The sequence below is a fragment of the Tachysurus vachellii genome, chromosome 10 (assembly GCF_030014155.1).
Source record: "Tachysurus vachellii isolate PV-2020 chromosome 10, HZAU_Pvac_v1, whole genome shotgun sequence".
NCBI lineage: Eukaryota > Metazoa > Chordata > Actinopteri > Siluriformes > Bagridae > Tachysurus > Tachysurus vachellii.
The window spans coordinates 14,437,538-14,460,130 of NC_083469.1; the positions used below are offsets into that span (position 1 = coordinate 14,437,538).

Genomic DNA, 22,593 nt, shown 5'->3' on the forward strand with positions numbered 1-22,593 from the left:
TCACCTGCTTTCAGAAGGTGTAACTTTTGTTGAAACATTTAAAAAACAATCTGAGATGAAGAACCCACAATGATCACATCTTCAGCAATGCTCAGTTTGAAAATATATGATGACATGCTACAAAAAGAAAAGACAAATAAACAAGCAATATATTGAAACATTATAGAATATTTTCAGCAAAGGAGATCAAAATCTTTTCCCTATAAATATCTCTAAATAAATCATGTTCGGTGTGTCCCAGTGTGCTGTGTTAAATGTCCACTAGATGAGGCTAGAGTGTAGAGAATGCCAATGAACAGTTTATCTCTCTATGATGATGAAAACAAATTAGGCAAAAAAATTAGATTATGGCACAGGTTACATTACATTATAACATATTAAGGGGGGGAATGATTAGTAGGAAGAAAAGAAGATTTCGGGAGAAATGATCAGAGGACAGTAATGTAACAGTAATGCATGTAAGTATAGAAGACAGTAGAAAGAGAAGACATCATATGAAATATGAAGAGGAATAAATAAGAGTAGTATTATACCTTATATAATGACAATTACCGTGAAATCATAACATTTTTTCAGTACAGCCAGAAATACATTATTTTATCTATAGTAGTGTCAGAACATATAGACCTATATGTTATATTAACATATTAATTCAAATTCAAATTTATTTGTATTGCACTTTTAACAACTGACATTGTCTTAAAGCAGCTTTACTGAACATAAACATAAAACAAAAGGTTAATCTAAAGATTAATATAATACAAAAATTCCAGATTAATATTAGATATATTTAAGTGTGTTTGTATTGATCCCCAATGAGCAAGTCTGATATAAAAATCATTGACTTTCCTAGCAGAAGTAGATATAACAAATACTTCTTACACATAACAGACATTATAGAAGAATTGTAATAACGTGTTGACAGTAAATATGAAAGGCAATACTGATACTGTCCTCAGGGATGGCATAAGCAGTCCATAATTTGAATGTATGCTCTTGATTGACTTAGACTGACTGAATGAATGAACTAAGACTGACCAGACAGGGGATTTTGCAAAATCCTTATCTAACAAAAAACACTTACAGTGGCTTTGTACACAATACAGACCACATCCTAACATGGTCTTCCTGACACAATAGCATCTTTGTGCACTATCAACAAAATGACATAGAGCCTGTTTGTCATCTCAAGATTATACAAGCTATCATCAATGAAATAAACCACACAGCATTAAATTTAGGCTTGTAGATGTATATATACATCCTGTATATAGACAGGATATATATATATATGGTATTAGGTTAGGTGAGTTTTGCTGAATCATAGCAAATCCTACTAATAAAAGAACATTTCTAGTCTATTTTATATTCTAGTCTATTCTAGAGTGACTGACTGCTATCACATCTTGTGTAAAATCTCGCAGTGAAAAACTCTTTGCAATCTGTCAGAAACTTGGCATGTTTTCTTTTCCTCTAATCATGAACCTGTGACTCAATTTCTTTGACAACAAGACATTTAGCTATTTGTCCACACTAAGCTAATTTGTGTTGTTATGAAGAGCTGTAATGCATCACTAGTGAGGGTGTGCATTAATAATAAATCAAAAGGGTGATGGTTAATCTGGCATACTTGTATGTTACATCTGATTATTTTTTTCTCTAACAGCAAATGCTTAGCAGGAAATAAACAACCTGAAGAATGGCACTTTGTGGGCAAAGTACTTTTGATGACTGTACCTAAAAGTTCACATGTTCACATTCTTACACTTATTTCTTCTTTCTTCGCTCTTTTTCCCATTCATTTTTGGACCCAAGGAACACAATGAAAGAGAAAACAGAGTGGTGCATCTGTGTGTGTGTGTGTGTGTGTGTGTGTGTGTGTGTGTGTGTGTGTGTGTGAGTCACAGGTACGGAAGATGGAAGCATTTATAGCTTTAGCACATAATAACACCGAATAAACACATTTCTAAGTATTGCTTTTACAGAGAATTCTATTTTTAAGCAGTGAAAACCCTAGCTGTTTTGACACAGTCTATTATGTAGATACTGGAAGGGTTTAGTCACAGTAACCTGCCTGCTAAACCTTCATCACATCAGTGTTTTCCACACAAAGGTGGTTCTTTGTCGCTACACTCAGATATACAGTATTGTCAACCACCCAAGTACATTTCAGTTCCTTTTATATATAAAACCTTTATCAGGCAGTTATAGGAGTTGAACAAACTGACATGTGGACTGACAAGTGAGCTAAGATAGGCGATTAGAGAGTATTTGTAGTCTTAAGACTTCTTGTTTTCACTATATGTTATGGGTAATTGGTCAAATATATCTATCTGTCTGACTGTCTGTCTATATAGGGTCTGAGTTTGAATCCTGGGACCACTGAGCCAATCAGAGCAAAGAAAAGATCTCTGACAGGACATTAGAAAAAAATGTGAAAGAAAACAGACTCAGAAGGGAAGCCATTGTCTTCTGGCTGCCACTGGATAGTCAATATTAATATTATTTTAAGTGAAGCAACTTTACCTTCTATTGTCAAACTTGTATAATTCTATTTAATTGTACACAAAATGTATATTTAAGTATATTGTTAAGGTGAATAAAATCTACTATCATAAAACAATTTATAACTAAAATAAAAATTAACTGTGGAACTAATACCTGCGTGTCAAGATGTCTAGTATATTCAGAGCACATAGCAGTATTTGTACGGTATGATTAAAACCCCTGTTACAGTCCAGGCGCTTCTAGTGTGAAAGTGTGGGTGGAGACAGAACAGAGCTCCCCCTCTCTCCCTCTACCTCCCTTCCTCCCTCCCTCTCTCTCCCTCAACATCCATTCCCCCCTCCACCCCCCTTTTCTCTCTTACTGCCTCCCTCCCTTCTCCTCTCTCTGCCTCCCTCCCTCGCTGTCGCTCGCCCACGCTACCTAACCTTGAGTCTTACAGAATAGCTGTTAGAAGAGGCAGCTGTGATCTCTCCACCCACTCTTTTCATTCTTCGCTCTTGTATTTTTTTCAGTGTCTTTTCATCCCCTGTCCTCTCCACATGCCTGCAGTGCTATATCTTCATACATGGCACTGAGAGCTTGTGCAGCTCAGATGGGAGGTGCATCTGCTGGGTGCTGCATGAACGCGTGTGGCCGTGCACAGAGGTGGGTAGTGCCAAGCAAGGGATGCTGAACGGGGGCCGTGAGGGCCTGTTCGAGCAGGGCAGGCGCTTTCAGCAGGAGGGTGACTCCAGGGCGGCTCTGCAGTGCTTCCTTAGCTGCCTACTGGGGCTGACCCATGTGCAGAGCTTTCACTCGCTGCCAAACTGCCTGCATCAGGTGAGCCTCAGCCTGCAGGACAGAGCTTCACATCAGAATGCATCAGGATATGCAGACTGCATTCATAAACTCTACACCTCTACAGCAGGACACAAATATGTAGTATAGAATTAATCATAAGCTATTGCTTTTCCAGAGTGATTTGTACTGGTACTCTTAAAAAGCTACTGTTATGTAAATGTTATGCACAACTCAAAGATGTCATATGTGACCTAGATTCATCTCTGCATGTATGGCATGATGGCTCAGTCTGCATACACAGGGACAGGCATGAGAATGTGCCGAGCATTTAGACACAGTCAGTGAACAGAGGTCCATTAGCAATCAGGACCCAAACAGTCAAGGATGGTATGCGGCGTGTATTGATGTAATAGCACACTAACATAAATCAGGCTAGTGCTGTAACATTGCTAATGAAAACATTCACCTTTAATGACAAACATGTAACATATATGCGCATACAGATAATGACATTTTAAAACACACTGCATGTCTGTTATTGTGTGATTAGTTTAATTGTCACTGTAAGTAACTAATGATTGTACTTCTGGATCAGAGGTGGACAAAGAACTGAGAAATTATACTGCTGAGATAAAGTGTCAAGATCTTACTGAGTTTTACAGAGGTGGGATCAGAGACGCTCATCCTCAAGTTCCACACCTCAGTCTGGTGGCTTGTTCATTACTAAAAGTTCATTACAGATGAATCAGAATGAAAATGTCAAACTGATAAACTGAAATTTGATTGATGTATAAAATACAGTCATTGTGTATTTTAAAGAGTATTTTAAACGTCTAAATAAAAATGGTAGAAGTAAAATGTTTTTTTTTCTTTGTACAAGTATTCAGTTTTAATAATGCACACGGCCACATGATCGAGCATTATCCAGTAGGACTTTCCGTTTAACATTTCATGCTACTGTTTATGTCTTCACATGAACATGCCCTTGTCTAATCTAGACTTTAAAGTGACTTTAAAGTGACTGTCTGATGTCGCTCATTCAAATAATAGCTCTATTCTCTGATAATATTTAATCAGCATAACCTGTGTGGACGTTTCCAAGTGTCCCAGGAAATAGGCAGTACATAAACAGTAACGTAAGCATAAAAGAATGTGTGACATGACACAGAGTCTGGTCACACAAACAAGCTCTTTCACTTATGCTGAATTCACCAGTGCTGCAGTGTTGAATACTAGTACAAGAGTCACTAGAATTACACAGATTTTTTTGTCTTGGAAGAGAATTGTTGATAATTTTTTTTAAATCATAGGTTTTGATGTTTAGTATATGATGTTAGATAAAGTTGTATGTGTTTTTGTATTCTCTGTTAGATTGCTGAGCTCTTCATCGATGAGAAGAATTGTATCCTTTCCTGAAAATTCCTCTGGGTTTCTTCTCATCCACTGTGGTGACATAAATTAAGGCCTAGAGCATTTTAGCCTTCACACACTCTGCAAAACCTTTGAGTACTCCAACACTCACCTATACTTATCTGTGCATTTGTCCCAGAGAAAATTGTCAAAGTTTACATTAAATCAATAAATCATTTTGATTTTTTTGAGAAGGAAATAAATCACTTATCATGTCTAGAGTGTACGCATCCATTCATCTTTTGCGTTGACTAGAATGTTGTTGTCTTGTTTTGTTCTCTTTTAAAATGATATGCAGATGTTTATCATTTGTTTTCATTTAACAAAAAAATCTAAAGAAAAGCATATCGGATCTACAGCCAAACATCTCTTGTGTATGTGTATAGCCCTGGATGCAAATAGACCTTAAACATTCCAGCATTCAGAGGAGATGATTTCACTTTTCATGCCATTAACCTGCAATCAAAAATCAACATTCGCTCTACATTCATTTCCCAGATCATTTCTTTCTGTCCAGTGCAGTGCGGTCCTGATTGGTTCTCTGTCTGATTAAAAGTCTAAGTAAAATCTCAGATAAACTCTAATAACCTGCTGGGTTGGAACAGTAAGGCCCTTAATATAGATGATACAACTAACCATGAGCATACTTTACCTTGACTGTGTTTAGCAAGGTTGATTTTAATGTTTGTGTGTAGGTTTTATTAAGATTGGCTGAATGTTCATATGATTATCATTTCGCCTCAACCACGGGCAAATTTCTAGAGCAAAGCTACAATCATTTGAAGCACAATATTTAGTGCACAATTTGAATCTGCATACACACGTGATTGTGATAGCCATCGATTCATTGTAATAGAAGGAACTGGGAATATACAGACTGTCAAAATTCAGAATAAATGCCATTTTATATTAGCACTTTGGCAAGAGCGACACAAACAATCTCTAATGACAAGTCACATATTAGATTAAACACAGGGTAATCACATTCCTAATTTAAGTACAGCTGGGATCTGCCAACATGCCATGGCATCGGTGCTGGTGGTTGCTTAGCTCTGAGTGTTTGCCTATGAGTCAGACATCTGAAAGATCAGTGGTGCTATCTTGGAATCAGATGCTGTAATTAGTCTTCTGTCACAATTTTTCCAGTCCGATAGAATGCTAAGTTACCTGGAATGATTTTACTTGCCATTGAAAATCGACCTCAGTGAATAGCACGGGTATGCAATTGTATACATAACAGTGCCAGATATTAATAATAAAGTTATGTTCATAACATGCCATACCAAAATAGAAACTTTTCTAGTAATATAACCCTACTAACTAGCCAATTCATATCTATTTTAAGTATATTTTCCTTATGCTCAAACACTATCCTGTTACAAAGAGATTTGTTTTTGTCCTTTCTGCATGCCTTTGTCTATGTAAATACACTTTAAATACTATGTCTATTAATAGTGTCTAGTAATAGTTCCAGCACATGCTTTATGTCTTTCTATGGTGCAGACAACACTGCCCAATCACAACTCTCGCTGAGGTGTAGAAAAGCAGCTCCATTGCTTCATCCGAGAAAGAATTGTATTGCATTGGAACAATACATCACATGTATTAGCTGTGAATGTTTTTATTTATTTATTTAAATTGATTCTAAGAGCCTGGATGTATGTCCTAACAACTCAGCACTTCTCATGATAAGCAAGTCTGCTCCTTCACTCATATAAAACAGATGAGAAAGCACTGCAGTTCATTCAGGCAGAGAAGATGTTCTATGAGGTGGCATTGATCGAACTCACGGCTCTACAGAGAAGCACAGGCAAGTCAGTTTAATGATTCATCCAGCAACTCCTTCATAGTTCTGTCTGGTTCTACAGGATCATTTATTGTTATGGTTTTAGGTTATTTAAAACATCTTATTATGGGAACACCAATGTATCACTTAAGTAGTCTGTTAAAAAAGAACTATAATGATGCTTACTGTATGGGGTTGATGGGCATGCATTCACTAGAATGGCATTGTAAATTATTCAATTTAGACTAAAAAAAGTGAAGTTTTAACTCCCTGTAGAGTGCAACAGTGCATTTAGCCCACGCTCATCATAATTTACTGAGCAAGAAAAGCCATTTGTCTCCTCGTCTGATGCATGTCAGCATGGTGTTGTCCTAGTTGTCTGATGTTGCTGAAGCAGCACGCAGCTTGTGTGTGTGTTCAGAATGAAAGTGTGCTTCACCACAGACAGATAAATGGCTAGTCTACTCATTTCGTTCAAGAGCCGTTGGAGTCTGGGATATACTGAAGCCTGACTCAGCACTTGCCAATTGTATTGCTGTGACTGCCTCCCTGTAGAGAGGACTGCTGTTTTACTCAATGAGACTCCAGTGAGTAGTGTCAGGATAAAGATCTGCTGCCTCTTGAGTCTCATATTTACAGAAGCCTGCTGTTTGGAGCTCTCTAGTTTGGCAACTCACTTCAGTTTGCGATTTATTCTTTTATGTTTATTTTATATAGTTAACAATATTACTTTCTCCTTTCAAGCCTGGTTGGACAACCGTGCATAGAGATAACATATATTCATAAATATATACAGTATATATAGTTAAAGTTTTAAAAGTTTTCAAGTAGTTTATTTTAAGATATTAAAGTTTTGTGGGGGTTTTTTTAGTTTTTTTTTATCAACCTGACATATTCTTCAAAATTTATGTTGTTGGTTTTTACCAGTATTCTCTTCTTACTTTCCCTCTTGATAGTATTTGAAGTAGTGTTTGCTAAGTGTGTGACCATGTGTGCCTAAGAACATTTGAATATCTGGGTGTGGCAAAATCAGGTGTCCTGTCCTTCCTTTCTCTCTCTTTCTACATAGTCTGTTCCTTCTTGTGCTCGTGCGGTGTGTCCTCAGACCGCTGAAGAGTTCCGGCTTTAGTGGCATACTGGCTTGGGTTTTCTAATTTGGTGTATTTTTGTGTACTAGGCACTCAGGAGGAAAGTACACTGGGTTCTCCAGGATGGTTCTCCCAAGAGGAGTTATCAGCACAGGCCTCGCAGGCCCAGGATCTTGAAAGGCTGGCCCAGCTTTGCATCATGAGTAAAAGGTACAAGTTTTTCTAACCATGCTAGTGCACTTTTCATCGTTCAGATGAAAGTGTATAATGTGTCTATTTGTGTAAAGGGTATGATGTTATACCATTTTCTTCATTATATATCATCTCATTTTATTATTTGAAATGTTTTGTGTTTTGATAGAAATCAGAAAAATCTATTGAAGAGCCATCAAATTAAATTTACATCATTAAACAGCTGTTAACAGAAAACGCTCTCCTGGTAGTAAGGGTTTAGTGGAGTCCCACTGTGGATATGTGGTGAATAATTTATAAAATAGGAAGTCAGAATTTTGTCCTATGTGTATTTCAGTCCTATGTGTATCTAGTGTAGAGTACTAGAGTCTGTCCTATTATGTGCTACACTATGTTTTATTATTATCTTTTAGTATTTCTATATCACTTGAGCATTTTAGCCTTACACTTACTGCCATAACAGATCGGACTACCCCACATAACACTACTAACAGATTTGACTACCCCATATATTAACATTTTATGTAAATTAACCGATTTTAAATACTGTTACATTTAAAATTTAACACTATTTTTTTAATTTAGTCTCTATCCCTGGACTACATATAGGAATTAAGGAATGGTAAGAAATGTTAGATAATCTAATTGTAAAAGGCAAAAATATTTGCACTTTAGCACTAATTATGCATTTGTAACATCACATATTTATATATTTATGTTTCACTGTTAAAACCTGAGAGTCTTTATCTGTTGGCTACACAGGTTTCAGTCTCTACATGTTTCTGCATATTATAAACTCACCGCACTCATTTAGAGCACATTGAGGACTTAAGAACAACCAGTTAATATGTTATACAAAGATTTTATATTTCCTTTAACAACTACTGTTGTGTGTCATGGAGCATTGTGTGTGTGTGTGTGTGTGTGTGTGTGTGTGTGTGTGTGTGTGTGTGTGTGTGTGTGTGTGTGTGTGTGTGTGTGTGGAAAATGGAAAATGGTTGATTAAACTGAACCACAAAGGTTAAAAAGGCAGGAAAGTGATGAGTGTTATGTGACTTCACAGGCTTCAGGTGTTACTAGGGCACCCTCACACTGGTATCCTGTTTCCTCAGAGGGATTAACATGGCCAGGGAGAACTTTTATGGCCACCATGTACTTTACACTTGGACACAGGCATCCATGCTTATGCCCACCTTTGTTGCCACTGACTACAGACTTTAGTCTTTTTGTAACATTTAACATTATTCTGCAGAGGATGCAGAACTGATGCTAAAATAATTCAGCTGACATTAAATATATATAAACTGTGATTTAGATTTTTTTTATTGAGCTAGAGTTTGAAAACAATCATCATCTTTGTTTTATTATGTGAACAAGGACACAAGGATACATGTTAGTATTTGCATTGTAATCTTTTAATCTCAGCCTGGGTACAGAGGGTCAGGTAACAGTGGAAATCACAAAAGGGCAGTGTTCATGCACACTGAAAAAGCAGGTACCTTTATTTTCAGTTTCACTCTCTAGACATAAACACTCCAGCTCAGCGGAATTTGCTTATGAACTGTTAAGGATGGTGTTTCTTTAAAGTCAGAAGGACCGTGTGGTGTGTTAAAAAAAATTCACAAAAACATACTTTCTTAGCATTTTCACTACTGCAGCTGTGTGTTGATTCCAGGAACTGCAGTCAGCTAGTGGTGAAGTGAGACAGTTTTAGAGTCGGCCCATTCTGAGCCTGCAGTTTTATCTCCATTTGCATCTGCTAAAAATAGATAAGGTTGTCTGACATCATCAGCAGTCTCAGGTGTAACTAATTGCAAACATTTGTAGGATTGCTAAAGCCATCCATCAATATGCACACACACTTTTATTTGCTCACCCCACAGAGTGAATAAGCCTCTTGAATCTTTCAGTGAAGCGACGGCTAGCGGTGCTGCCTCACTGAAGGCATTCTCTTCTGAGAGCCTCTGTGTAACTGCCGATCACATGTCCCACATGAACAGTCCAAAACCAAGCAAACTGACACCAATCCATTACTAAGTGAAACTGGATTAGGGTTAAGGAATAACAACTTTGAAATCAGCCTCGCAGAGAAAGAACAGATGTACAGGTGAAATGCAGACGTGATACTGTAGGCCTTAACCATGCATTTTAAAGAAGGATTTACAGTATTCCATAGACAGCAATAAGACAGAAATGTGTGCATACCATGTATACCTATGAAAGACTCACAAACCAAATGTGATGGAAATTAGAGTATCAAATAACCGGGGCAGTGTATATCTAATACATCGCCCTACATTCACAAGGACAGAACAACTCCATGTTTGATGGCAAAGGTCACACATCCTACTGCCTCTACATTTACAGTTACATTAAGTCATTTAGCAAACATCTTATATTCAAAGTGACTTACAAAACAATATAAACTAATCTAGCTAATTTGCATGGCCTCTATTAGACATGTCAGCTGCAATCAAAGTGCACGTGTTTTAGGATTCATAATACACTGAAATAGAAGCACATACCTGACAATGCAAAGCCTTGTTGTAGTACTGAAGGTATTTTGTACGTATGTAAGTGTGCCAGATCACATTGCCAAATTTCCACCATGGATTAGATGTAATCTTTTTAAATGAACTACTGCAATGCTATTTTTAGTCTCAAGTTATTTTTGTCCATTCCAGTCCATGACACTCTTTTGGTGCGTTTGGTGCCCAAATATACAAAACAAACATCTAAATACACTACATATACAGTTTATCATGCACTATAAATATATAGTGTAAAGTTGTGCTATGATGTAATAGAAAATGCTATAAATCTCTCTCACATTAATAAGAACATCATTCAGGATTTTCTCAAGGATGACCTGAAATGAGGCCTTTGTTGAATTCAGTTGAGTGTTTCCTAAATGCTAAGAGTTATTTGTATCAGCAACATGTGGTCTTCATCACCAGTTCAATGCTCTACAGTATTGTCAAATCTTGATGCTGTTCTGTACAATGTTATAATTACAAGAACAAGCTACTAGCTGACAATAATGAGTTTTCATGCTATAACAGCTTGACAACTGAATAAATGCCTTACCAGAACTCCATCATACAGAATCCATTTTTCTTTTGCAGAAACCTGTTTTTTACACTCTCATGCTCTCTCTCTCTCTCTCTCTCTCTCTCTCTCTCTCTCTCTCTCTCTCTCTCTCTCTCTCTCTCTCTCTCTCTCTCAAATCTGTTTGACTGAAGGCTTTAGTCTGTTACCCTGTAATCATACTTGCCTAATGCACACACATTTTCTGTTAAATCTAACCTGACCTTCTAGACAAAGCACAGCCAGTGAATTACTATTTCAGATCTATCAGAGTGACACACAACAGCTCAGAAATAGTATAGTATGTATGTATGTATGTATGTATGTATGTATGTCAGAGTGACACACAAAAGCTCAGAAACATCATATTATATATGTATGTATGTATGTATTTATGTATGTATGTATGTATGTCAGATTTACAGCTCAGAAACACCATATTATGTATGTATGTATAGTATGTATAGTATGCATGTATGTATGTATGTATATGTATGCATGGTATGTATGGTTTGTATAGTATGTACTGTATAGTATGCATGTATGCATGTATGTATGTATGTATGTACTGTATGTCAGAGTGACACACAACAGCTCAGAAACACCATATTATAGACATTGTAATGGTTGTCATTTTAACTAAAAATCTTATCCACTGTAGATTCAATATAAAAATATGACTACACTGTTCTAATATACACCACTGCTTGTGTCCATTTTGACTGTTTTATGACAATGAAGTGATTACCATGTGTGTTTTACTCACACAATACATTATGAACCCCAGACAATGATACCATAGGAGTCTTCAGTGTGTATATTCACAGTACGGTGTAATGTACACTTATATTTCTATGAGAATATTTTTATTGTCCTTATTTCCTTAAACAAAATGTTTTCTTTTCAGACCCCATCTTGCTTTAGAGTACAGCGGCAAGGTGTGTATGTATGCATGAATGTATAGTATGTATGTATGTATGTATGTATGTATGTATGTATGTATGTATGTATGTATGAATGTATAGTATGTATGTATGTATAGTATGTATGTATGTATGTATGTATGTATGTATGCATGTATGTATGTATGTCAGAGTGACACACAACAGCTCAGAAACACCATATTATATATGTATGTATGTATGTATGTATGTATGTATGTATGTATGTATGTATGTATGTATGTATGTCATGGTACCTGCATGAAGTACCAGTAAATAAACCCTGAGGTATTATTATTATTATTATTATTATTATTATTATTATTATTATTATTACAGGTTTTACATATATTGTCTCTGCTTGTTTTAGGCCACAAAAATACACCAACGAGCATTTGGTAATGATCACCCCATCACAGCCAGGAGCCTGGAGCTACTGGGCACTGTCTATGCTGAGATTGGCAAGACTGAATACACAGGTACAATAAGCTGCTGGAGGAAGTTAAAATGTTGTCCCACTACATTAACTGTACAAACCGAAACTAAAATTCCCCTTTATTAAAATGCCAGTTTTTTTAAATCCCAATTTATTATAATTTCAATTATAAAAATATATTTAAAAAATGTTGGTAATATTTAAATATATAACTAAATGTTGTTATATATATATATATATATATTACAAATTATTACAAAATATATAAAATATATCATTACCTTTTTAAAAAATTGACTTAATTCAGTAAAATAGATCTACTAATGTAAACGAAATTAGAGCAAGTATTCCTCTTTTTTATTTTTTATGTTACTCATATTGTTTTTATACTGTAGCTTATTGAAGATTTAAGGGGAGAAATGAAATGCTTCTTGTTTCTGTTATGCTGGGAGGCATGCCAGATGCTGCTCCACATGGTTATAAAAAAATATAGCTTATGTTCATCTGAGATACTGAGTCAAGCTTTTTTTTAAGAAAACACTTTCAGTACAGCATCTTCTGTACAGCTCAGCATCTTGGTACAGGTGCAGAAGGTACAGCCTGCTGAAAAATGAGTGTATATTAGCCACATCCTCTGCTTATTACAAAGATCACAAACCTTCCACAAGAGGTATACAAAAATAGCTGTCCTCTGGCGGATTTGCTGGGATTTAAAGTGAAGCAAAAGAACAGTAACACATTAATTACTGTGTACACTATATATTACTTTAGTCATTACATTGCACTACTTACTAGTAAGCTTTCGATTTCGATCGCAGAAGATTCCTGAAGTTTTTATCATGTCAACGTGTCCAATGTGATGTTTGTTCTACAACTATGATGATTTAAGTCCTTTTGGAAAACCATTCTTTCGAAGACATTACACAATACCTTTTCAGCTGAAAATGTATATAAGAAATCTGACAGGGAACGCTTTTGCTCATCAAAATGTTTCTGTATGCATTGTACTTTAAATAATGAACTAAAAGTGCTTCAATACTACCTGCTCATTTCACAGACTCATTGAGTCAGTACGTGTCAGCTATGTCAAAATCATCCTCAGCCTTTGAGTCATACAACAGTACACTCAACGGTTTCACCCTCAGTGATAAAGACTCTGAGCACTTGCACAGAAAAGACCCACATCTTCCATCAGACACTTCAAAACCAAAGGTACTGTAATGATATTTGTTAGTTGCATTGTTGGTTAATAAGAGAGTGAATTAAATAATCGCTCATGCACCAAGAAGGAACCATTTTCATATCCCTGGCTATAGGTCATCAACCGTAAGATCCCCACCTCCATCCTAAAGAGGACCAACGAACCATTCTTAACTCAGAGACGGAAAACAGAGCGGCGCGTTCGTTTCAGTGAGCCAGAGATTACTGTTCATGGTAAGTGACTAAACATGAGACCTGCAAGTCACTCTAAAGTGAGAGCTATATTATTAAAAACTAGTCTTGAAAATAGAAAATAAGTAAAGTAATTTAAGGTGTTGTGACAGATCTTTGCCTGTGGGACAGAATTTAATGAATCGACCAGGTTCAATAGCACACTTACATGTCCAAGTAAGTTACAAACATAATTAATTATACATGCAATTATACATGCAAAAGAGGTACTGTGTAGTCTGTGCTATTATTTTTTACGACAGGAAGACAATATATATAGTCTGGTCTAATGTGCTAGCTGTTTCTTCTTTAGGAATACACAGAGTTGTCATGTTTCTCTTTGTGTGCCTGTTATATTTCTTTATTTTTTTATATTTTACAAAGGCATTCAATTTAAATGGCAACATGACTACACTGTGATTGATGAATATTGGTCTTCCAGCTGCTGTTGTCTTTGGGCATGTTTTATCTCAGCTTAGAGAATCTAATAGTTAGATAAAGCAATCAAAACCTAAAGTGCTTTTTCATTACTTTGGATTCCCAGACATTCCGTACTATGACTCTTTGGGAGGTGAGTGTATTGTGTAGTGTATTGTGTATTGTGTCATTGAACAGTGATTGTTAATGTAATGTGCATGACATATGAACTCATCTTGCGTGAGCTTGACACATTCTGTTGTCAAAAATAAGTGCATGTGCAAACCTGAACTTCACCTTGTTTTCCAGTTAAATAGTTATGAGTTGCTGCTTATTACCTCTGTGCTCTCTCCCATCTGCAGGATATGACTCGTATCAGAGCCGACCTCATCTGGCCCTGCTTACATGTCTGTTCCTGCTGCTTTCAGCATTGGGTTTAGCTCTGTACTGCACACACCGCCGACGGCCCCATCGCGCCTGTGAGGAACTACAGGCAGCACTCGCTGTATATCTGCTGCGGTTCAAACAAATCCTGTGGGGCTGCTGGATCTGGCTGACCATGCAGTGATTAGATCAGACTACCAGTGGCATCACTGTTCTCTAGCCATGCTCCCATGAATACAGAAAGCCAAGCAATGGCACAGCATAGACTACTGTACAAAGCTGAGACTCATGGTTTTATGGAAGAACTTTGGAATAATGAGCACTTAACGTAAGACCCTTTATTTGATGGTCCCCACTGAAACTGAAAATGCCTTCAAAATCCACTTATGAAAAATATGTAAAGATTTGCACGCCATCCACAGATGGCATTCTTATGCCCTTTATGATTCAATGCCATATTCTTATTTAAACTGTAAGGTAGATACATTTCCAATTTATACTGTATATACAGTATATATATATGCCCTTTGTAGCACTTTTTTTTTTTTTTTTAATTTTTAATAATATCTGTTCCCACCTATTCAAAGAATGCTCATAGGAACCATCAAACAAAATCTTACTGTATTAAAGCTAGATTTAGTATGAAGTTTTCGATCATTTTTTAAATTAATATACTGAGTATGTTGAATGTCCCACATAATTACACAGATGCACTTTTGCAGCTCTGCTTCTCCATAAATCACACACATCTCACAGAATATTTTTTGTATTTACTGCAGCTGTCCATATAGAATGATAGAATGCAAAACTCTATTATTTATTTCACTATTAATCCAACATACTTTGAATAGTTACACATGTAAATAGAAAATATTGATAAGTAATACATTTTATTGTGCATAGTGTATTTGAATGTACATAGAATCGCTCAATACTCAATATGACTCAGTTTCAAATGATCAGACTTCGGCATAATGTTAAGCACAAATGTTTACTAAAAAAGGGAAATAAAACTTTCACAGTGTAGCCAGCCATATTTTCTGCCAAGTCAGATTTACTTCATTATTCAAAGGGCATGGAAATTTTTATTTTACAAAAGTCCAGAGTAGTTTTGAATTATTCCTGTTTCTGTTGAGTTTATTTTTGCAAGAACCAGCTGGTGTGTGTGTGCGTGTGTGTGCGTGTGTGTCTGTTTGTGTATAATTCTTCTATTTATTTTAATATTTTTGTATTTTGAACTTTTTCCTTTTTTTAATAATTTTTAATTGACCTCATTCTCTGTGATTTTAATTATATCATGTTTTATTTTATGTTAAAGACGATTTTGAACCCTTTAAAAGTCAGTGGTAAACAGATATAAATAGGCATTCAGTACCAACTATGATCAAATGTTCAAGCAATAAAATGTGCGTTCTGTGATTGTTAATATACACCAATAATACTGAAAAAAAAATGAAAAATGCTGTATTTTTAAAGGAATTTAAGTTAAACCAGTTTAAAGAAACAGGCAAACAATCTGTTGAGAAATTATTTGTAATAATGAATGAATGTTTTCAGTACATCAGTGGTACCAGCATTCATATTATATGGCTTAATTGAAATATCCATGTAGATTAATTATTTTACAAAAAAGATTGATTCACATGGCCTCATGATAAGGGATTATAGCAAATACACACTCAATATTCTCAGTGTATCTTATGTTTGTATGTAAAGTATGTATCAGATATAATCCCTTTTAATGAGTGTTTTCACTTAAAAATTATTTATGTAAACAGTCTATAATCATTTGTTTCCAACACTAACTAAACCTCATCATCACTCATTAATGATCAGTCCTTTAGCATTTTTGGTCCCTGCTACAGATTAATGCTGGACATTAGATGTGTTTCCACTCTTATTCATCTAGCTAATTGTACTGTATCATGCTGCTTGGTGGGTGGAGCTCTGGGGCTTTACACACTAAACTAAATGTTGAACAAATTCATTAGGTACTGTGATATGCAGAAAATAAAACCACTGTGAGATCATTTGTGAGGAAATTAATCACTGTCTCAGTAACATACAATGTCTGAAAATCATCCTGAAGAGTAATTACATACATTTGTACATAATTATGCATAAATAGCTAAACAACATACAGCGCATGATGATTCATTGTATAGCACAGCTTAATACTGTGCATGTGTAATGTTTGAAGAAAATTCAAACCAAATGGTTTGTACTTGAACTTCAGATCTTCAAGGCAATATAAGACAATGTTCATTTAAAAGGGAACTGACTCGAGATGATTTGATTCTTTATTTGCTCTAAAGTCTCATCAGACAGAGCACATTCTCTCTTTATGTTCCAGGATTGTTTTTGTTGGGAGTTTTTCCTCTCCACTTTACATTAGTGACACTGTATGAGACTGCTTTTAATAGAAGTGCCTTTTTAAGGTTCTCTCCTTTCTCTCAGTTTAAATCACATTGTAACAGGTCATCAATAAAAGCCATCAAATAAACAACATTGCAACCAGAGAGATGACGTATGCTAGCACTTTTCATTTGCTGCATGTTTTATTCACTCACTGACTGTCAGCAAACACTTTATCAAACACTTTATCAAAGTCTATCCCAGGAATTCCGTGAGGGAATTCTACACTCTACACTCACACACACATACACCCACACACACACTCACACTCTACACTCACACACACACACACACACACACACACCTTCAGAGAATTTAACTTTATCCATCTCCTGACATGTTTTGGGCAGTGTGGAGGAAACCCATGCAGTTTAGTACTGAACCAATTTTAAATAAACTGAGGCATTTGAATGTTGTATCATTGTCACTCATCTGACGTTTTAACTAATTTATTAATTTTATTTATTAATTTATAAAACTAAGTTTATTTATAAGCATATTTTTTATCATTCAAAATTAGTAATTGCCTAATTATCTATCTATATCTTGCATGAAGAATTTCTCATCCATTCTACAGACTTCTGTTCACTTACTACATCACTGTGATTCATTCATTCATTCATTCATTCATCTTCTACCGCTTATCCGAACTACCTCGGGTCACGGGGAGCCTGTGCCTATCTCAGGCGTCATCAGGCATCAAGGCAGGATACACCCTGGACGGAGTGCCAACCCATCGCAGGACACACACACACACTCTCATTCACTAACGCACTCACACACTACGGACAATTTTCCAGAGATGCCAGTTAACCTAGCATGCATGTCTTTGGACCGGGGGAGGAAACCGGAGTACCCGGAACCCCCGAGGCGCGGGGAGAACATGCAAACTCCACACACACAAGGCGGAGGCGGGAATCGAACCCCGACCCTGGAGGTGTGAGGCGAACGTGCTAACCACTAAGCCACCGTGCCCCCTCTCACTGTGATTGGTAGCTATAAAATACATTATATGAACACCTGCGAGAGATTTTAGTAGCAGCTCTCGCCAACACCATCATCAAAATGCCAACTGAGGGAATAGTTTTGGAAGAATAATGTTCAGTCATTCAGTATAGTGCCAGAGACTTGTAGAATTTATACCAAGGCACATTATAGCTGCTCTGGTGGCTTCTGGCAGGTTAACACTTTAAACACTAAACACTTTCTTTTGGTCTTTTGTATGTCAGAGGTTCAAAGAGTAATTAGATAAGTAATTACATTACAGTTATCAAGAACACAAGGAAATGTTATATCTAAATGAATTAGATGTTCTCTTAATTCCTAACCCATTTTTAAAAGTTTTGACATCTGAATTCACTTAATTCTGTGAATTAATTCTGTCAATATTTTTCTGATATTTCATAATAAGCAATACCAAATACAAACACCTGGAAAGCAGATGTTATAAAAACCTATAATTAGAAGATTAATTCACAACAAACTGCAAACATATAAAGAAAAAAGGGCACAGATAAATATGGCAGGTGTTTTATATTGGACATGGAGTACAAAGGTTTAACAGGTTATAAAGATATGCTCAAATAATTATTCATGCACTTTCCAAATTAAATGAACAGAGAATATAAATATGGCATTGAGGCAACAAACGATAATTTGGCTATTTTTAAACTGAGTATATTGAAAATGCACACACACATTTATTCCAGCATGCAACAAGATTTCAGGTGGCAAATACCTACACGTTGCAAGAAAATAAGTAATGCTGAAAGACTACACACTGTGCAATTGTATGCCTTTTTTTGCTTCAATACCCATTTTGTTTCATTTGAAAAATGTTGTATGATTAATAAGTCCATTATGGTCTTTTGTTAGAAGCTGTAAGAAGGTAATGCAGACACATTTTCATATTGAACTGCCTATATGGTTGTACTCATCTTTACATACATCACACTTGCTGTATATGCATACACATATAGATAATAAAGAAATGATAAGAACAGAACCAGAGAAAATAAATATCTACTGTAAACCAATCTAGACCAAATACTGTAGATAGAAAACACCAACAGAATTTGAATTCATTTTGAGACTCATATTACAGAATTCAAGCCTATAACAAATACAGTATAATAATTTGTACCCAAAATTTGAGGTTAGTAAAGTAAAAGTACAATAAGATATAATGGTATTTGTGTTACTGGACATGTGCAATATTTAGATTAATTGTAGCGTAAACAGGTTTCACAATAATTTAATAGCACTATAGGTCATTAGTCAGTCACTTACATTTTAAGCCCCTGTATAACTATCAAGGCTGCAGTAATCTCTACATTCTGGGACCAAAAAAGAGCCAAAGTTCTCTTTGCCACAATAGTGTTTCAGACCTTTCATTCTTAAGAACAAAATCTCTTTCATTTCATTTTGGTGAATTTTTGCCCTGGGAAGAGCTCAACATCAAATGCATAACATTTAATATTTATTATTAAGCAATGAATAAAAAGTTAAATTTAGATTTTTAATAAAGAAGTCTTTGGGGTAAGCTTGCAGACAGCCTTTTACATGTCGATTTAGATGTCGATGTTTGATTCAGTTTTACTGGCCTCCCACAGATTACAGACAGGTTGTCAGGAGCTGTTTAAGGTGCATTAACAGTTCAAGCACAACATGTCTGTGGCAAAAACAACCTTGACATACTAATCATTTCAGTGCCTGTCAGCTTTGTGTCTCAGCTCGAATCATCACATTCAGACAATCAGACCATGTGCTGTGCTTCTAGAGAGATTCAGATCATGGAACTTTTCTTATCCAGTACGTCAGAGCAGCGGCGTGAGGAGCGGCCCAGCAGGAACTCCTTCTCGTGGATCAGGCTGTCCAGCAGGTCTTCCTGACGGTAGTTATAGTAGACCTTCAGGAAGGCCATGAAAGTGATACCCAACCAGGTCAACCAAGCAGCCCAAAGTCCAAACTACAGGGGAAAGTAGTGCCATGTATTATGTTTTCAAATAAACAGAGAATAACAAACAAATAAATAAATACTAAACTCAATGGTTCTGATTACATATAATATATTCAGATCACACTTACTTGTGCAATGGCAAACTGGTCATAGTATGAAGAGTTGTCTAAGCCCAGCTCCAAATCAGTGTCTTGTAAATCCTCACAGCTAGAAAAAAAAAGGACGTAAACTACTACCGTTAAAGTTCTTAGAATTCATTCACTTACAGACATTACATAATATCTGAAAGATTAAAATTCATATTTATATGAAATATGAATCAATGTTCAAGACACTGGAGTTGAATTTCACAAATTCTGCTTCTGATAATACACCAGATAGCTACTTTCTTACTTTCTGTATGCGAAATGATATATGTATGTGACTGTCAGTTTCTTGTGTACATTAACATGAAAAGGAAAACATTAAATGGCTTAGCAGTGTTTAAATGATACATAGCATTATATCTGTCATTACTGAACATACTGAATTTCTTTTTCTTTTTTGAGCACAGTTGAACAACAGACGCAATGCCTCGGCTATCCAAATATAATGGCTTAAGCTTAATTTGTTAGTTGATTGTGTTGACTAATCATTGCAGCCTGAAATTCTTAAAATACACTTGAAAGATTATTTTACCTGCTGGGCATGCTGCCCCCCTCTGTAATAGCATCGCACCACAAGTTAAAGCCCACAGTCACAATGGTGCTCGACAGGAACACAGCACACACCACAAACAAGCTGATCAGCAGGTTCAAGAAGGCATTAAATATGGAGCTGTGGAAAAGCAAGCAAAAGTTCAGAATGCTGCGAGATATCTACAAGAGCTGCATTTGAAAGAAGTCAAATTAGGATACTTATAAAACAACAGACGTGTTTTATGACTATATCCAACAATAGAAAACACACTCACTCCCTCTAATGTGTCAGTCTGGTGCTGTTGATTTGCCATCATATAATTACATATACAATTAACAATACTGAACAGCTGCATATTGAGTAGGTGCATGGATGCTAGATTAAGGCACTTCGTCTCTATGCGAAATAAATGATGCCGTAAATAACAAAATGTATTTAAACTCTTTCTTCTCTTACAACCTTTTTTTTTTTTTTTTTTTATGAAAAGGGATAGCCATCAGTTATAAAAGTATAACATAATGAATTTTGCAATAAATACAGTATTTGAATACAATATGCATATAATCTTAGTAATAAAATGATTTATGGTGGAACACATTTTTTATTGTGAGCTGTGAGCATCCTAAATAATCACAGATGCTCCATATGTTCCTGTGGGTGATTTGATGACTCATGGTATACAAGGTTTCCAGCATAAAAAAATAATTGGATCAAATATTGCATGATCTTTAATCACACTGTTCATCTGTGTCCTTTACTATATAGTAAAGCTTATTACAAGTGTAATGTGCTCCAGTTTGGGGTTTTGTGCATCCCAAACATACTTAATGCATCAATCTAGGTCATATTTTACAGGAGATGTAGGTGAAATGTAAAGACACTCACTCGTCATGGCCTTTGCAGATGAGGAAGAGCAGCCTCCAGGCCTGAACAGCAGACAGCACGAGCGAGGCCACGCCGACGAAGGTGATGAAGCTGCATGAGGACTTTGGTCCCCAGTCCTCCACCATGAAGCGCTGCTTGGACACCGTGATGTTCTCGTTCTGCCACATACCCCGTGTGAAGAGCAAACATTTTCCTCCGAAGTCCTCCGCATTTTCAGAGAGAGGCACTACGGCGATAAACCCAAAGAGGAAAGCCAAAAAATATAAGACGCACTGCGTGAATATAAAATTATTTTTTGCCATTTTCAGCCGGTTCGCGCTAAAGCAGCTGAGCACCGGTGCTGCGCATGCGCAGTTCCACTCTACTGGCGTGAGAAGAGGGCAGTATCGGAATAAAAAAATGCAAAAAAAAAAATTCTGCACAAAGAGAGCGTTTGAACAGGGAATAATAATTTAAAATACAAGTTTTCCAATTGTTGTTCCAATATATGATGCTGATTATGTTGTTCCAGTATATGATTGATTGCTTACAACTGTATTCAGGACCAGAATCAGAAAGATCTTTATAAGACCAGGTATGTTTTCACATACGAGGAATTTGTTCTAGTACAGAAGCTCCACAGTGTAAACAGAATGGCATTGACAAGACATGAACATATACAGTATATAATATAGACAGTTGTATGTACAGTGGAAAAATGTGCAAATTGAAATATAAATAAGTAAGTATGTGTTTTAAGTAAATAATGTAGTGTTGTGTGTTCTGTGTATGTCAAGTGTTCATCAGATGGATTGCCTGAGGGAAGAAACTGTTCCTATGTCTGGTCGTTCTGGTGCTCAGGTCTCTGTAGCGTCGACCAGATGGCAACAGTTCGAAGAGTGAGTGTGCTGGATGTGAGGGGTCCAGAGTGATTGTCTTTGCCCTTTTGCTCACTCTGGAGAAGTACAGATCTTGGAGAGTGGGGAGTGTTGTACCAATGGTTCGATCAGCAGTCCGGACTACCCTCTGTAGTCTCCTGAGGTCGGATTTGGTAGCTGAGCTGAACCAAACAGTCACTGAAGTGCAGAGGATGGATTCGATGATGGCAGTGTAGAACTGTTTCAGCAGATCCTGCCACAGCCTTTTTCACAATGGAGTCAATGTGAATGTCCCACTTCAGGTCCTGAGAGATTGTGGAGATTGAGGAATCTGAATGA

The 22,593-nt window shown here is 36.3% G+C and overlaps 2 protein-coding genes across 3 annotated transcripts; one reads left to right on the forward strand and one right to left on the reverse strand.

Annotated features, from left to right (window-relative positions):
* Positions 1-2,972: 2,972 nt before the first annotated feature.
* Positions 2,973-16,979, forward strand: c10h14orf180 (chromosome 10 C14orf180 homolog). Of its 2 annotated transcripts, XM_060879706.1 has the most exons (10): positions 2,973-3,327; positions 4,660-4,690; positions 6,422-6,508; positions 7,662-7,782; positions 11,759-11,789; positions 12,163-12,271; positions 13,286-13,440; positions 13,545-13,662; positions 14,204-14,230; positions 14,439-16,979. In XM_060879706.1, the coding sequence occupies exons 1-10, from the start codon at positions 3,175-3,177 to the stop codon at positions 14,642-14,644; spliced, it is 1,038 nt and encodes a 345-aa protein (XP_060735689.1). In that variant the 5' UTR covers positions 2,973-3,174; the 3' UTR covers positions 14,645-16,979. The 2 variants fall into 2 exon arrangements, with proteins under 2 accessions (XP_060735689.1, XP_060735690.1); XM_060879707.1 differs by lacking the exon at positions 14,204-14,230 and having other exon boundaries at positions 2,978-3,327.
* Positions 16,980-18,391: 1,412 nt separating this feature from the next.
* LOC132852141 (transmembrane protein 179) lies at positions 18,392-21,745 on the reverse strand. The gene is made up of 4 exons (XM_060879198.1): positions 21,398-21,745; positions 20,513-20,650; positions 19,963-20,041; positions 18,392-19,843 (listed from the first exon to the last, which is right to left on the reverse strand). Exons 1-4 carry the CDS (start codon positions 21,697-21,699, stop codon positions 19,661-19,663), a joined length of 702 nt encoding a protein of 233 aa, XP_060735181.1. The 5' UTR covers positions 21,700-21,745; the 3' UTR covers positions 18,392-19,660.
* Positions 21,746-22,593: the final 848 nt, after the last annotated feature.

What these genes read in the sequence shown, in the direction of transcription:
- c10h14orf180 (XM_060879706.1), top strand. Translation starts at nt 3,175, where the DNA reads ATGCTGAACGGGGGCCGTGAGGGCCTGTTCGAGCAGGGCAGGCGCTTT. An exon ending in TGCCAAACTGCCTGCATCAG is followed by an intron (nt 3,328 to 4,659) that starts GTGAGCCTCAGC and finishes ATTCTCTGTTAG; the next exon opens with ATTGCTGAGCTCTTCATCGA. An exon ending in TGGCAAGACTGAATACACAG is followed by an intron (nt 12,272 to 13,285) that starts GTACAATAAGCT and finishes CTCATTTCACAG; the next exon opens with ACTCATTGAGTCAGTACGTG.
- LOC132852141 (XM_060879198.1), bottom strand. Translation starts at nt 21,699, where the DNA reads ATGGCAAAAAATAATTTTATATTCACGCAGTGCGTCTTATATTTTTTG. An exon ending in ATCTGCAAAGGCCATGACGA is followed by an intron (nt 20,651 to 21,397) that starts GTGAGTGTCTTT and finishes GCTTTTCCACAG; the next exon opens with CTCCATATTTAATGCCTTCT. An exon ending in GGGGGCAGCATGCCCAGCAG is followed by an intron (nt 20,042 to 20,512) that starts GTAAAATAATCT and finishes TTTTTTTTCTAG; the next exon opens with CTGTGAGGATTTACAAGACA.